At 41.0% G+C, this 13,710-nt stretch overlaps 1 protein-coding gene across 5 annotated transcripts in view; it reads left to right on the forward strand.

Annotated features, from left to right (window-relative positions):
* Nucleotides 1-13,710, forward strand: part of igf2bp2a (insulin-like growth factor 2 mRNA binding protein 2a) — a 64,311-nt gene that overhangs the window by 506 nt on the left and 50,095 nt on the right. For 2 of the 5 annotated variants that reach the window (XM_074695409.1, XM_074695410.1), the window contains exon 2: nt 1,058-1,118. In XM_074695409.1, the coding sequence (XP_074551510.1) occupies nt 1,058-1,118 (61 nt within the window). Of the gene's footprint in view, nt 1-272; nt 310-1,057; nt 1,119-1,949; nt 2,025-10,935; nt 10,980-13,710 lie in introns of those variants that run through there. The other 3 variants (XM_074695411.1, XM_074695412.1, XM_074695413.1) reach the window with 3 other exon arrangements.

The raw sequence follows: 13,710 nt of genomic DNA on the forward strand, positions 1-13,710 counted from the left end.
TCCCGAATGTAAGATAGTAATTATTAGGTTCTGTAATATTATTTCTAATGGTTGGGACAGTGTTTGCGATCACATCCGTGTGCCATCAGAGTTTAGATGATCGCTCAGCAATGCATGCTCCAAGAGAAATGAGATAAATGATCGATCACAGGACACACTCAGGGCTTTACTGCCTGTTTACCTAAAGAAAAGACGAGCCGTCGTAACGGTCTTAACGCGCACAATAACCTATATTTGGGGGATTCCGATAGTGTGGGGCGCTACTTTGCAATCACCCACTGGAATGTATGGGATGGTCTGATGGTTCGGGTAGGCATAATTATTTTTCACTTATTTTTTATCTTGATTTTATTGAAGAGAGCAGAGCGACGCGAGCGCGGAAAACTTGTCAGATCCATGTTCCTCTGATGTCTGGCTATGTTTTTACGAGGTGTCTTGGAGGTGGGTCATGGGGGTCCGGAGGAAAGAGCTAATAAACAGGTAGCTGAGGGGGGACGAGGTGAGACGCTAATTCCGTGCTGCGCCAGGCAGGCCACTCATAATAGTAACGAAAACCCGTGTTCAAGCTTCGCCGAAGAGCGCTTCAAATACAGCCACACCGGCAGGGCAACACGGAGAATTAAGAAACACCTACCCAAGATAGAAAGAGTACAAGCCATTCTGCTTTCAAACCAGCTCTTCTTTGATGTTGCATTCTTTACAGAGCGCAGAAAAATATCCCTCATTGCACTGAGTGTTGTGGGAGTGGAAAGCATGGCTGCCCATTTCCCCCATACTATATAAGCTTATCATGCTTCATTTTGGCGCCGATTCCCACATTTGAGACCCCACAAATGTCCCACTTGTGCTTGTTTTAATGTAAACATCGCCAGTTTCGCCGCCGCCGTGCGCACAACGCGCCCGCGTACAGCACTTTTTTCAGGGGTGCTGTGTGTTTGAATGGAGACGCACCTACTTGGAGAAGTGATTCAAAGTGTTGCTGTGAAGGCCTACCAGCTTGCATTGTTACTTTCATGGCACACAGATTATGTTACAATATCAACTTTCGCCCCTACAGGTAGCACTGTATTTCACGGAAGGCCGATAGCAGTAGAGTTCTCTGTTCCCAGAAAATACAGGTAGGCCTACAATCTGACACACACACTCACTTACACGCACACACACACCCACACGTTGTGTCCTACCCATATACTGTGCCCAATGGCAGACTGTGACCTGTAGGCTTCCGCTGTGAAATATAGCAACCAGATTGTCTCTTTTCCTGGGTTTTGTGTGCGATTTTTACGTATTTTGATGTTGTTGTATTCACTAACGATGAAAATGTGAAGGCATGGCGGCTAAACAGAAGAAAAAAAGCGACAAAACAGCTTTAGTCCGCACACGGGGGCTGCTGCCATATCGCGTGATCTGCTGTGAGGCCTATCCCACTGTGCAACATGGACGCTCACACTGTACACAGTTGTTATAATTGCGTCTTAATTGAAACTGCACGTAAATTGTGTAAGTTAACTTTAATGCTTGGGTTTTGAACATACGTATGTGGTTCACATCATGGCGTTTTCCTTACACGTGGGCAATAAAGTTAGGTTTCATTATTGACTGTAACACTGCAATGCACGGTGCGTTGCATACCAATCAGCTGTGCCTCCCCCCTGCTTCCTATAGGCTCGTGTGTGAATGTATGTGAGGAACACTGGTTCATGTGTGTATGCGCGAGGGGAGCGCGGAGTTGAGAGTGTGTGTGAGTTGATCTATATGTTAAACCCAAAACTCCGCCACCATGCAACCACTGTGATTTTTTGTGTTTTTGTACCAACTTGTATGATCTGTGTGAAAACTCGACAAACACACGAGCTTTTAATTCCATAGGGGTGAACAGTACTTTTCCGCTTGTGCGTAAAGCGTATACACCCTTACGTTTGTGTAAGATTAAGCAGCCTATAGGCTCTCAGCACGTATGGACCCACCCTGTTTCACTACAATGCGTTTGGCTTTAGGGAAAGACTACATTGCGTGACAAAAAGGTAAATATTCAAGCCCCTTGTGAGGGAACACGTGACCTGTACTTTATGCTCCAGCATAGTCCCCCCCCCTTCTCTGCTGCTAAACGTTTCTGCTTTACTGCTGTCGCTTTCTTGCTCTGTTGAAGTGTAGAGGAAATATGTTCGTAAGGAGTGTGAAGAGAACGAGTTTTGTGCCATTTCCACGCATTTTCACTCGATTTGAAGGCGTTTTTCAGTACGCAACATGGTGTGTTTCAGTCTGCGCCACTCCCCACAGTTTAGTGTGCACGTAGGCCATGGCAATGTTGGGAGAGCCTCATAATGGCTGCCATGATGGCCCTGCGCACTGCCCGACTATAGGCGGAATCACAAGGAGCAAATGTCCATACATGTGCCTGCCTGCATGTGTCCAATCGGCGGTGTGTGGAGCTGCTAGACGGCTGTGCATGCTCTGAACAGGCCTTTAGAGCGAAATGTTCGCCATGTCAGCAAGGGCGGCGTGTAAAATGTACAGGTGTTCATTTTGAAATGAATACGCAGATTAGTGCGGAGTGGGCGAACTACAGTGGACGTGGAAATCAGTTTAATTTGTTCTTATTGTTGAAAAGTGATCACTCTGTGATAACATAATTTAAATCTAAAATTAATCCCGAGATTCAGTAAATTATGATGAAATACGTACTTTATTTTAAAGGTGGTGCGTAAAACGGAGAGTATTTTCTCCTGCAGTTATTATTAAACTTAACACTTCAAAGAGATACAGAAATCCTACTTTGAAATATTTAAATTAAATCTATTCTAGCTGTTTCACAGTTATTAAAAATGTATTTTAGAAATTATTCAAACCAGTTTAAAATACTGTAAATTGTAATTTTAAAATAATTTTGTGTTCACATCTCAAAAGTGTATTCTTGTGGATTTTCCACTTGTGAATTTTAAAATTGTTTTAGTTTACAATAATGGAGTAAAAGATAAAAGGGCCTTCAGGAACACAGATCAAAAACTTTTTTGTGGAATCTGAAGCTTTTTAAGGCCTGCTGGTTTTGTGCTGTAGTTTCAGCTGCTGTTTGCTGTGTGTCCTTGTTTGTGTATATTTGAGCTGTTATGCTGGGCAATGTCTATATTGTGCGAACAGGTGTAGTTGGTCAGAGGATTAAGTTGTGTCTTTTTTCAAAGCAAAAAAATTATTAACTCATATCATTTTGTTAGTTGATAAAAAGTAAATACTGCACCTAGGGCCCTTTGAAAAGCAATTTTAGTAACCACAAAAACAATAAAGGCTTGAATAATTTAGTTCTGATATCCTATTTATTAATTGAAGATAATTGTATTGTGAGTTTAAAGTTTTAATATTCATAATGAGTACAACAGTGTTAGCCTTGAGAGACTGAAGTATTTAGCACAAAACAAAAACACCCCCCTGAATTTAATTTGTTGCTTATTGTCACATAAATTATATTATAGTTTTTCAGCACTTTGCCTTTTTATATTCTGGATAGAGTTTTAGAAATTTACAGGTTCATTTAAACTCATTTAAATAATTCAGAATGCAATTCAGCAAGTGGTTATGGTTTGAAAAAAATTATGTTGATAATTATTGTCAGAAAAGAATAAGAAAAAATGATTCTGATTTCATCTGTAATTTTAAATTAGTTATTTGTCTAAAAGTGGAAGAACATCTTTTAACCAACTTCATTATAATTACTTTAAAAATACAATCAAGTTATGCAATTTAGATTTAATTATTTGTTTAATGTTAAAATAATTAAAATAAAAAGACAAATTTAAGTGGAATTATTTTCATTGTTTTGACTAATATTGTCTTCATGTGTTAAGTGAGTAAGAGTGGGTTTGTCTGCATGTATAGAGATTTATTTCTCATTGAGGCTTATTTTGACAGCAGAAATTAATGGACAGCATTTCTGATAATTCTCGTGAAGTTTCTCTTTGAAGCTGAGCACATGGATGAGTCTCTGCTCACGCAGCACGTGAGCAAACAGAGCGTGACTTAATGCTAATTCATATTTCTTACACATAAAATGATATGCAGTGCGGTCTGACTCTCACATAAAGGGCGGTGAACGTGTGAACAGAGAGACTAACGTGATCTCCTGCTGTGAGCCGGATCAATGAGTGATATTGAGCCTGTGAAGGTGTGTTATTGTCTTGGGGTAAACACTTTGTTTGCAATCTTGCTGAAAAGCGCACGTTTGTTTTGCTGTGTATGATCAAAATACTTTTCCCCCCCTCCTGCCATTTATATCTCATCGCCTTATGACAAGTGAAAATGTGCTGAAATAAACAGGTGATTCATTTCTTATAGGGTGCTAATTCTTGTGTTACACTCCACTGGGCTGCGTCACATAAACACAGTTTAAAATGTTTTATGCTCTTTGTATGAACTTTGCAGTTTGATGTTGTGTCATGGAGCTAATTTGATTCAGAAAAAAATGTTTGGAAGAAAGGACACAAACCCATACATGGGTGTTAACATCTGCATTGCACCACAGAGGTGCACGTACAGATGTGTGTGTTGTGTTGTCAGCGCACACTGAGTCAAAACAGCGAAACAGGATAGCCATCCGTTGATCCACTCTGAATCCATTAATACTCCCTAGTTGATCCTGGGTGCAGGGGAAGCTCTCCTAATCAGGCTCCGGTTATGTCTGGGGTGATAGCGGGAGGTGCTGCTCTGCTCCTCTTCCAAAGCCACATCCGCTGCACCCTCCTCGTGTCTCCCCTTACCTGTCTGTGAGGAGGGATTGCACCTAAGGATCCGCCATGCTAAGAGAGGGGAGCAGGTGTCCAAAATGTGGCTCAGCTCGGCTGGGTTTCTGCTCCACAAAGCATTGTGGGAAATTCTTTAAGTAGCTGTTGGCTTTTTACGTATAAAGGATTAGGAGTGGAATGTACGGATCATATGGTGTGAAATGATGCCAGATGAGATTAGCATTCCCAGAGTTAGCAACATGTATGAACCAACCACGTTTAGCCCTGTGTTTAAATTTTTGCTTGTGTCTAAATTTACTGAGCGCCTATTAACTTTTTCATGAGAGCTGTCGTGTAGTTTCCTCGTGAAGGCTTGATAGCCCTGCCAGAGCATCAGAGCATATAGCTAAAGAGGTAGCTAAGAGGATGGGAGAGCGCTGTAAATTCATGGTGTGTCCCTCAGACATGTGGAATCACCATTTTAACTCCCAGAGCGTCTGAATATCCTTTTTTTTAAATTAATGAACGCTTGCATGTGCATCGCAGCAGCATTACTCCTCTGGTCAAATAGTCATTCACATTCCTCTCCAACCTGTTGCATGACTAATAAGTTACTGCAGCACAACAACCAGGAGTAAAATGAGATCACAGATGAGTCTCAGGAGCAGCAGGCGGGAATTGTTCAAGGTGTGGCCCCGGATGAGGAGGATTTCTCTGACTGGGCGTCTGCAGCATCCAATTTTCCTGTTAATACCAAATCAGTTAATGTGTACCAGCAATAAGAGAAGTAACTATGTCAGTGTGACTGGATGGTCTCATCTGAACGGATGTGACAGAACTAGAGCAGGGATCGCTCATGTGTTTGGTCAGTGACAGATCTGAGAAGCACCATTCATCCTACGTGAAATGAATGAGAGTTCTTCTTCTTCTCTGTTTTTATTTGTGACCTCACCATTACACATTTCCTCTGTCTAGTGCTTTTTTATTGGATGATGACAGTAATGGAGAGACAGCTTGTGGTATGAGTAACATAAACTCTCATTGATTAGAGATGAGAGACGAAAAAGCCTCTTTGGCTCAGACTGTACCACTAAGGCCACTTCTCCTCTCAGAGCGTGTGTCACTGATTGTGACTTCTTATTGGCTGATGGATGCTTCATTGACTCATTAAAAATAGATTACATTTAATGTATTAGAAATGCAAAATTTCTAATTATTGATATTCCAATTAAATCCAAAGCTGTTACTCAGCTTCCTTTCCAGCACAGTAATATTTTCTCACACACCTTCACCAGGTGAAGACGACACAGCTCAGAGTAAACTTTGTGTATTGAATAGAAGACACTAAAATCCTGGTCCACTACACAACCTTCTGATACAGTCTGTAGCAGATGCTTGAGGATGCTAATCTTGGTTTGATAATTAAATGTGCGGCATATGAACGTTTAATGATTTATAAATTATGATTATGAGTTGTAGTTTGTACCCAAGTTCTTTTTTTGGGGAAGTAACTGAAGATGTAACAGCTGCTCTGCCTCTCCTTCTGCTCTATGTGCCTGTGTTGCACAGTCTGTCTCTGACGTACATGTGTGTGTGTGTGCAGTATGTGAATGGTAAAGTATTTTGAGTAGGGAGGATAATACATGTACAGATATGTTCACACGCAGCCCGAGGGCAACGCCACAGAACCGGAAAAGCCGCGGTGAATCCCGGCTGAAAGCTCGATGCCGGATGTAAAGTTTAGTGTTTCTCACCCCCTCGGTGTGCCAGGGATCCTAGTGGGCACCCAAGGGTGTGGTCTCCATTAAAGGTTCGGCAGCTGAGGGGCTGAGCAGGTGGCGTGTCTCTCACAGGCAGACACGTCCTTGTTTCATATCAACACCATATAACCTCACCGGCCAAGCTGGAACTTAAGAACCCTGATGGGTTTTGAACAGGTGAAATGCGTATGGTGAAAACTGCAGGCAGCCAATCAGAGAGAAGCAGAGGCTGTAATGCTCAAAAGCAGCCAATCCTATGCAAGCAAGGCAAACGGTTGGGATCAGGGTCAGAGGAGGTTCTGTGACACTGAGGTACAGATATAAAATCTGATTTCTGATAGTGTGAAGCTTCATCCTGTCCAAATGGTCCTTTTTATCTTCTCACTTATAAAGTTTAAATATTTAAAGAAGGTCCATACCTTTTTTTTTATAAATGCACTACCATCACATGAAATGACTACTAAGCAACAAAACTACAGGAAGAGACAAACCACAAACTTACAACAATTGGGTACTGAAACACACAAGAAAACTACCTTTAAAAGATACTTCAAAAAATACAAGCGCTACAAACATCTACTAAAAAAAACAAAATGATCGGAGACAAAACAACTACAAACTAACAACAATTGGGTAATGACACACACACACACACAAGAAAAAACACCTATAAAAATACCTTTAAAAAAGATACAAGAGACACAAACATCTACTAAAAAAACACAAAATGATCAGAGAAAAAACAAGTACAATCTAACAACAATCAGGTACTGAAACACATACAAGAAAAACACCTTTAAAAAAATACCTACAAAAGAGAAAAGATACTAAAAGAGATACCAAAATCAAAATGATCATAGAAACAAAAACAACTACAATCAAACACAAATGTCTACAGGAACACAAAAAACTACTTTAAAGAAAGACAGAAATAAAAAAAAAGTATTTAGAGACAAAAACATCTGCTAAAAAAACAAAATGATCATAAACAAAAAGAGACAAAATACAATATTAAGTGACACTAAACCACTTTAATGAATAACAAGCACAAATAGACACTCAGAGGTAGAAGGTGGGACACAAACAACCACCTAAAGACAACCTGTGACTACAGGGAGATATAAAACAATGACAAAGAAACAAAAAGATCGCAAAAGGGCCCACAAAAATTAGAGATAATCAGTGAAGTAAAACAAACAAAACAAACACAAAACTACTTCTGACAAAAAGAAAATAAAAAAGCGAAAACTGAATAACTTGGAGACAAAAAACAACTACAAACAGATATCAAAGGACCACAAAGAAACAAGTAAAGAGAAGCAAGAGACAAAAATGCTACAGAAAGACACATATTTATTGTAAAACAACAAAATAACCAAACCCAAAGCTGTACAGAGTTTCTAACAAAGTTTTGCAGTGTATCTTATACAATGAATTTAAAGCTCCTGTCTATCTTTCTATCCAAGATGGAGCAAATAGCTACAAGGTGATGACGACAAAAAGCTGATCAGACCACCATTTGACTACAAGGACACAAAGCCTCACCACAAAGAGTCACAATGAGTCATAAATAACTTCCAACAAGTTGCGAAGCAATCACCAAGAAATGTAAACAGCTTCAGGTAATCAAAGCAGCGCTGGAAACCACAACGACAAGTAGTGACGTGAGACACTAACCCAAATAACCAGAGGGCACATAAGAAGCAGTCTATGGTGTGGAAGTGTGACGCTACAGGTAGCAGCGATCTGTTTTTACTGCTTCAGTTATCAGTGTTTTAAGGTTGGGTCCAGCTTTACCTCATCTTATGGACAAGAACTGTCAAGGAGATTTCCAGGTGTGTTTGAAGAAGACGGCGTAACCTAAGGTGTGTGACAGTAGGTCAGGGGGGACAGATGACAAGCTGCAAGAATCTGTTTGTTGTTTGACAAAGTTGTGGAAGTTACACAGAGTCTCCGTTATAGTCAGAACTTTTGAGTGAAAGAAGGTGCATTTTGGGGTACGAATGATTAGGTTTAATCCTAATATGCACTGATTGGAAATAAAAGCTTGTCCAGCTTAAAATGCTGTCAACAACACATGCGGTGATGTGTACAGTGAAGGTTTGCCGACTACATTTCTCCCATGTAGGTGTGATAATCTCTTTTGATATCTGATTTTTAATGCCAGCTCTTTGAGAAGCAGCTCTGCAGAAAGATACGGTCTTGTGACATTTACAGCGACTTGATGTGGGAGCAAAACTGTCCCATTGTGCTTATGAATGTTAGTCCGTGTGTACTTGCAGGTCGGACTGTGTTCAGATGCAACTGTTCCAGGTTAGGTTCTTCTCGTTGCCATGGGAGCCGGTTTTTGAGTATTTTGCTTGGTTATGGGAGGAGAAAAGCTTTCAAAAAATGAACCCAAAGTCCTCCAGCGATCAGAGCGCTGCAAGGAAAACCAAACCATACGTTGCATTTTCTGCATGTGATTCCTCCTTGGAGAGATGATGATGATATCTTTTGATATCTCTGTCAGAATCTTTTGATTACAGCTTGAAATTGTTATAAACTGCTGTCAGTTTGGGGACCCTGTAATTTCCATCCATTCCCCAGGAGAGAGGAGACTGCCTGTTTGTTACATCTGCGAGCCCATTCTGCAGGCTAGCCCTGTGTCTTTGGCTCAGCCTATGGGTGGTGCTGATTTTATATCTCAATGAATACATCGCTCAGTAAGGTGCCTGCATAAAAAAACACTCCTTTCTATTGAAACCTTCAGCACACATTTCCTTTCCTCGAGAGCAGCTGGGAGATCTGCTGAGTGGGCTGTCTCTTCATGTCACACTGAAGCCCTGTAGTGACCTTACTTATTCACAAACCCACTCCGAGCCAACATTTCCATCCTTTTCCATATGTATGCAGCGGAAACCCCCTTCTCTAATCAGAACAAGTCGTGTACAGTAAGACTGACTTCAGCTGAGGCGCCTGAAACAACCTGCAACACAGGCTGATCATTGTGTTTCCTCTGTTTCATGGCATAAGAGGAAGACTTGAAGAGGACTCTCAGAGTCACAGATACGTGCATGCGTAAGCTCCTTTACTCTGAGTGTGTGTACTCGTGTGTGTGTGTGTGTGTGTGTGTGTGTGTGTGTGTGCGCTCCTGTGTGGGCAGAAATAAGCACAGCTGATAGAGGGCAGCATTTCTTCCCCCTGTGAAGTGAGGCTCACTCACTGTGTGAGGCTGCTGGTGGCTTCACTCCACTCTGAGTGGATTACTCACAAACAATCCACATCAATTCAATTCAGCAGCTGAGAGTGGCTGGTAAAAATTAACAGAAAATAAAACCAAAGATCAATTTTTTAAAGATTTATGTACAAATATGAAATCACAAAAAATCAGATTAAAGATCCAAAATGTCAGAGAATGAATGTCAGAATATTTAAAAAATACTGAAGATGACAGGTTGTAGGTTTCAGACTGACATGTATATTTTATAATATCAACACTTCACCTTACACTGCGATTAAACTGTTTACTGCTTCTTCTGAAACAATATTCTACTTTCAAAGTAAGATTACCTAAAACCTGTTTTTCCTAAAGAAAAACAAATCTCCTTCTTCAAAATAAAAGCGCCTGAATATTTTGTTTTCTGCAAGTTGTGCACCACAGTCTGTTCATCTTGTGTTCATTGACTCGACACTTGCTCATAAAAACAACTTAGTAATATTAAAGTTCATCTCTTCATCAAAATGTCCAAATAATTTAAAAGAAAGAAACACCTTTAAAATGATTTGTTTGATCTGTTTTGTCCAAGAAAAAAAACTTGCATGCTTAATATAACTGTAAACCCTAAAAGACGCCCCAGGCTGTATGGCGCTGTGTATCAGGTCTGATCTGACCACTAAACCGCTTGTTTGTTTGTGTTTGGAATATGAGGCTTACATGTTATTAGCGTCTGATCTAACTCTTGGCTGGAGTTTGATCAGAAGAGTTATTTGGTGTGAAAGTATTTCCATCGTAGTTTTCCTTATTCTCTGCTCAGAAAATGCAGTTTACATTTCTTTTTGTCGTCTCTTTATATTTTTGTGGTACTGAGCTGTAGCAGAAGTTGCGTGCTGTCCTGATGTCCTGATGATATGCCATAAAACCTGTTGTTTCACACATCTGTGCTTGATCCCAACTATGATTTGCTGAGCTCTGAGATAAGTGGGGTAATAAAGAGGGTGGAGGGGGCTGGGCAGGTGCTGGAGTGTGGGATGGCTCCCTCTGCCTCCCTGCCAAGTGACCCAGCACATGCCAACACCCGGCTTGCTCCGTGAGAGGGAAAAGGACAACATGTATGTGAGAAAGAGAAAGCGCTAATGAGAGCAAAGGAAGGACAGACGGAGAGTGTGTCGGAGCTAAAGGGAGAACCCTATGGGAGTCCTTTTGATTTTATCGCAGCGAACGCCAGGCAGAGCGGTGGAGGACTTTCACACAGCCGCTGCAGAGAGCTGCGCACACTGGCAGCCGTGAGCAGAATGTGAAAAAACGGTTTGTAAATAGTTGTTGTCTTCCTGACCCTTGTCTAAAATTTCCCTGGAGGAGCAGAATATTTTATCGCGAAGTGTTCGACCTGTGTGTGTATCACTAAACAGCCAGGGTTTCCCATGGGTGCAGTAGCTCCTGCGGCAGCAGTGCTTTACTCTACACAAGGAGTACTATTCAGTCCTGAGGTTTTGAGGCTATTATGTTTTCAAGGCGCATTTTTTTATTATGAGAAAACAGTGTGTATAAACACTAAAAAATGTACACACAAATTTCAAGAATACCAACACACTGACTGATTGATTCGAGGCCTATATTTAGCTCAGAGTCCTTATTATTACCATCTGTCTTTTGCAGTTGTCAACACACTGGTCACCTCTCTGTCATGAATGCAAACAACATTATGACACTGATTGATGAATCGTCCGTCTCTTGTCAGGTTGAATGAAGCCCACATTGACACACATCCAATTAAAACTGAAGTGTGACCCCCCTCGCCAAGCACAATCCTGTCAAAAAAAAACATCACAGAAAAAAAGACAGGCATCGTCAGCTCACAAGGATGGTAAATATTTGATGTTGGAGCAGCCAGGCATGAGCTCCTTTCGGAGGGCTGCAGATGTTACAAATGGGGTCGTTTGCATGTTGCAAAGGTCCAGATCAAACATGTAATTTTTTTCTCATGGTTGATTCACTTCCTCTGCAGCTTGTTCAGGCCATCTAACGTGGAATTCCTCAAGATGCAGCTGCAGCTTATCTTCTTGCTCCAGGGAGGGTCAAACTCACCCTCCACTGCAGCATTTGTTACTCGTCTTCTCCTCCTCCTCCTCCTCCTCCTTCTCCTGCCATGTGCATGTTTTGTGTCAGCGTAGCATGTCATGCGTACCACCTTGGATTGCGTGCATCGTCTCTCACCGCCTCCCTCCAGCTCGCAGTGTGTCACTGCTCCCCTAGCACAGTGAGGAGATGCAGTGTGAACTCAGCTACGTGTTGGCGTGAGCGGGTGCAAATAGCTGTACAACTCTATGTAATGTACAGTAAGCTGAATGTGAGCCGCCCTATCGGATAGTGTAACAGAGACAGGCAGTTTATTCTTAGTAGTGGTTAATGTCATTCTTCAACAACAGTAAAGTCTGTGTGTCACTGAAATGTGTGTGTGTGTGTGTGTGTGTGTGTGTGTTTGTGCAGTGCCTCTGTGTCCCTGCCATTCCCTGAGCGGGAGTCAGCAGTTCATTTCAGAGATGGTTAGCTGAGATGGTTTTGTTTTAAGTGGTGTAAGGAGTGACTCCAGGCAGCCCTATTTCCGGTCTCTTGACGTTGTGGGAGAATAAATTACAGAGATATAGAATGATCTGCTTCAAAGGCCAGTTTGATGTCAGGGAGACAGTGGTGGAGATGTGGAGCCACTGAAGATGATACATGAAATGCGCAGCATTCAAAGAAGAGTCTGATTCGACTGGACTCCTGTTTGTTCTTCCTTGTGTTAAGTGTACGCTTGTTGCATTCTTTGATGGATGCACGGCCTCCTCGGGCATCTTTAGAGGACCAGCGCTTCTTCCCTATCACCACGCATTATTAAAGCGGGCATATTGCTGTGCTCACGGCACACACACACACACACACACACACACACACACACACACACACACACACACACACACACACACACACACACACACACACAGTATCTCATTTGATCAAACATCTTTTCATGTAAAAGGAACACAGCTGAGCTAAATGCTGTCTTTGTTTTCTTTATATAATACTTACTGTTGTTTCATAGTATTTGCTATTTTTTCATATCTACATGGCAGCCATTTTCCTCACCATGCTAAGGGTGGGGTTTGGTTGGAGCTCCTATGCTGTTAATGCGGAATTATACAAATTCATGTTGTTTTAGAGCATTTAAATCAATCATAAACTCAAAAAACACTTGATAATGTAAATCCAGATGGACAACGTGCTATTTATGAAGTAAAAAGCACGTTTGATGTATTTATTTGACATGAATTGATCCTTCTTTTCATCACATCATAAAGGCTAATTGTAGCGCTGCGTAAAAGCTTTGTTACCTTTAACCACTTCCTTGCTAGCTCCTTTCTATCATACATCATCATTCATCGCTACCAGACGTTAGCATTTAGCTTCTTTTTTGACAGCAACACCATCTGAATTACATGTGACTGTAATTTTCTTTTACATGATCAAAAGGTAACTTTAGCATTTAGCACTTTTCTTGCTAAAACTGTTAGCATTTGCAATTTGTGTTTTCAACAATCCTACCCTGAAACACAATGAACCCTTGACTGCTTGAATTAATTAACTTCTTAAGACCCCAGCGTCCACATATGTGGACATTACATTTCTGCCTCTCAGACCATGATACTTCTTTTTTAAAAACTTTGACCGATTAGCCACATTTAGGGCTAGTGACCACATCATCTTTTGGTGAAATTACAACATTACACCCACTTTAGTGAAAATTCAATGTATTTAAGTACAAGAACACTACTAACAAACAACCAATAGAGAACTCATAACACAGATAGTTAAACTTCCTGTACAATGACCAAGTTTAGATATTGTACTTTTTAGGTCTTACTTATCCCAAATAGCAAGGTGAATTAAAAATTGCAAACCAGACAAAATCTCAGGTCTTAAGAGGTTAACAGTTATAAAAATAGATTTTTTTATGTGTGTGTTTTTGCTTTCTTACAGATGTTAAATTAATTTGAGA

This window comes from Halichoeres trimaculatus, unplaced genomic scaffold (genome assembly GCF_033239565.1).
Source record: "Halichoeres trimaculatus isolate MK-OKI-2021-1 unplaced genomic scaffold, fHalTri1.1 fHalTri1_scaffold_19, whole genome shotgun sequence".
NCBI lineage: Eukaryota > Metazoa > Chordata > Actinopteri > Labriformes > Labridae > Halichoeres > Halichoeres trimaculatus.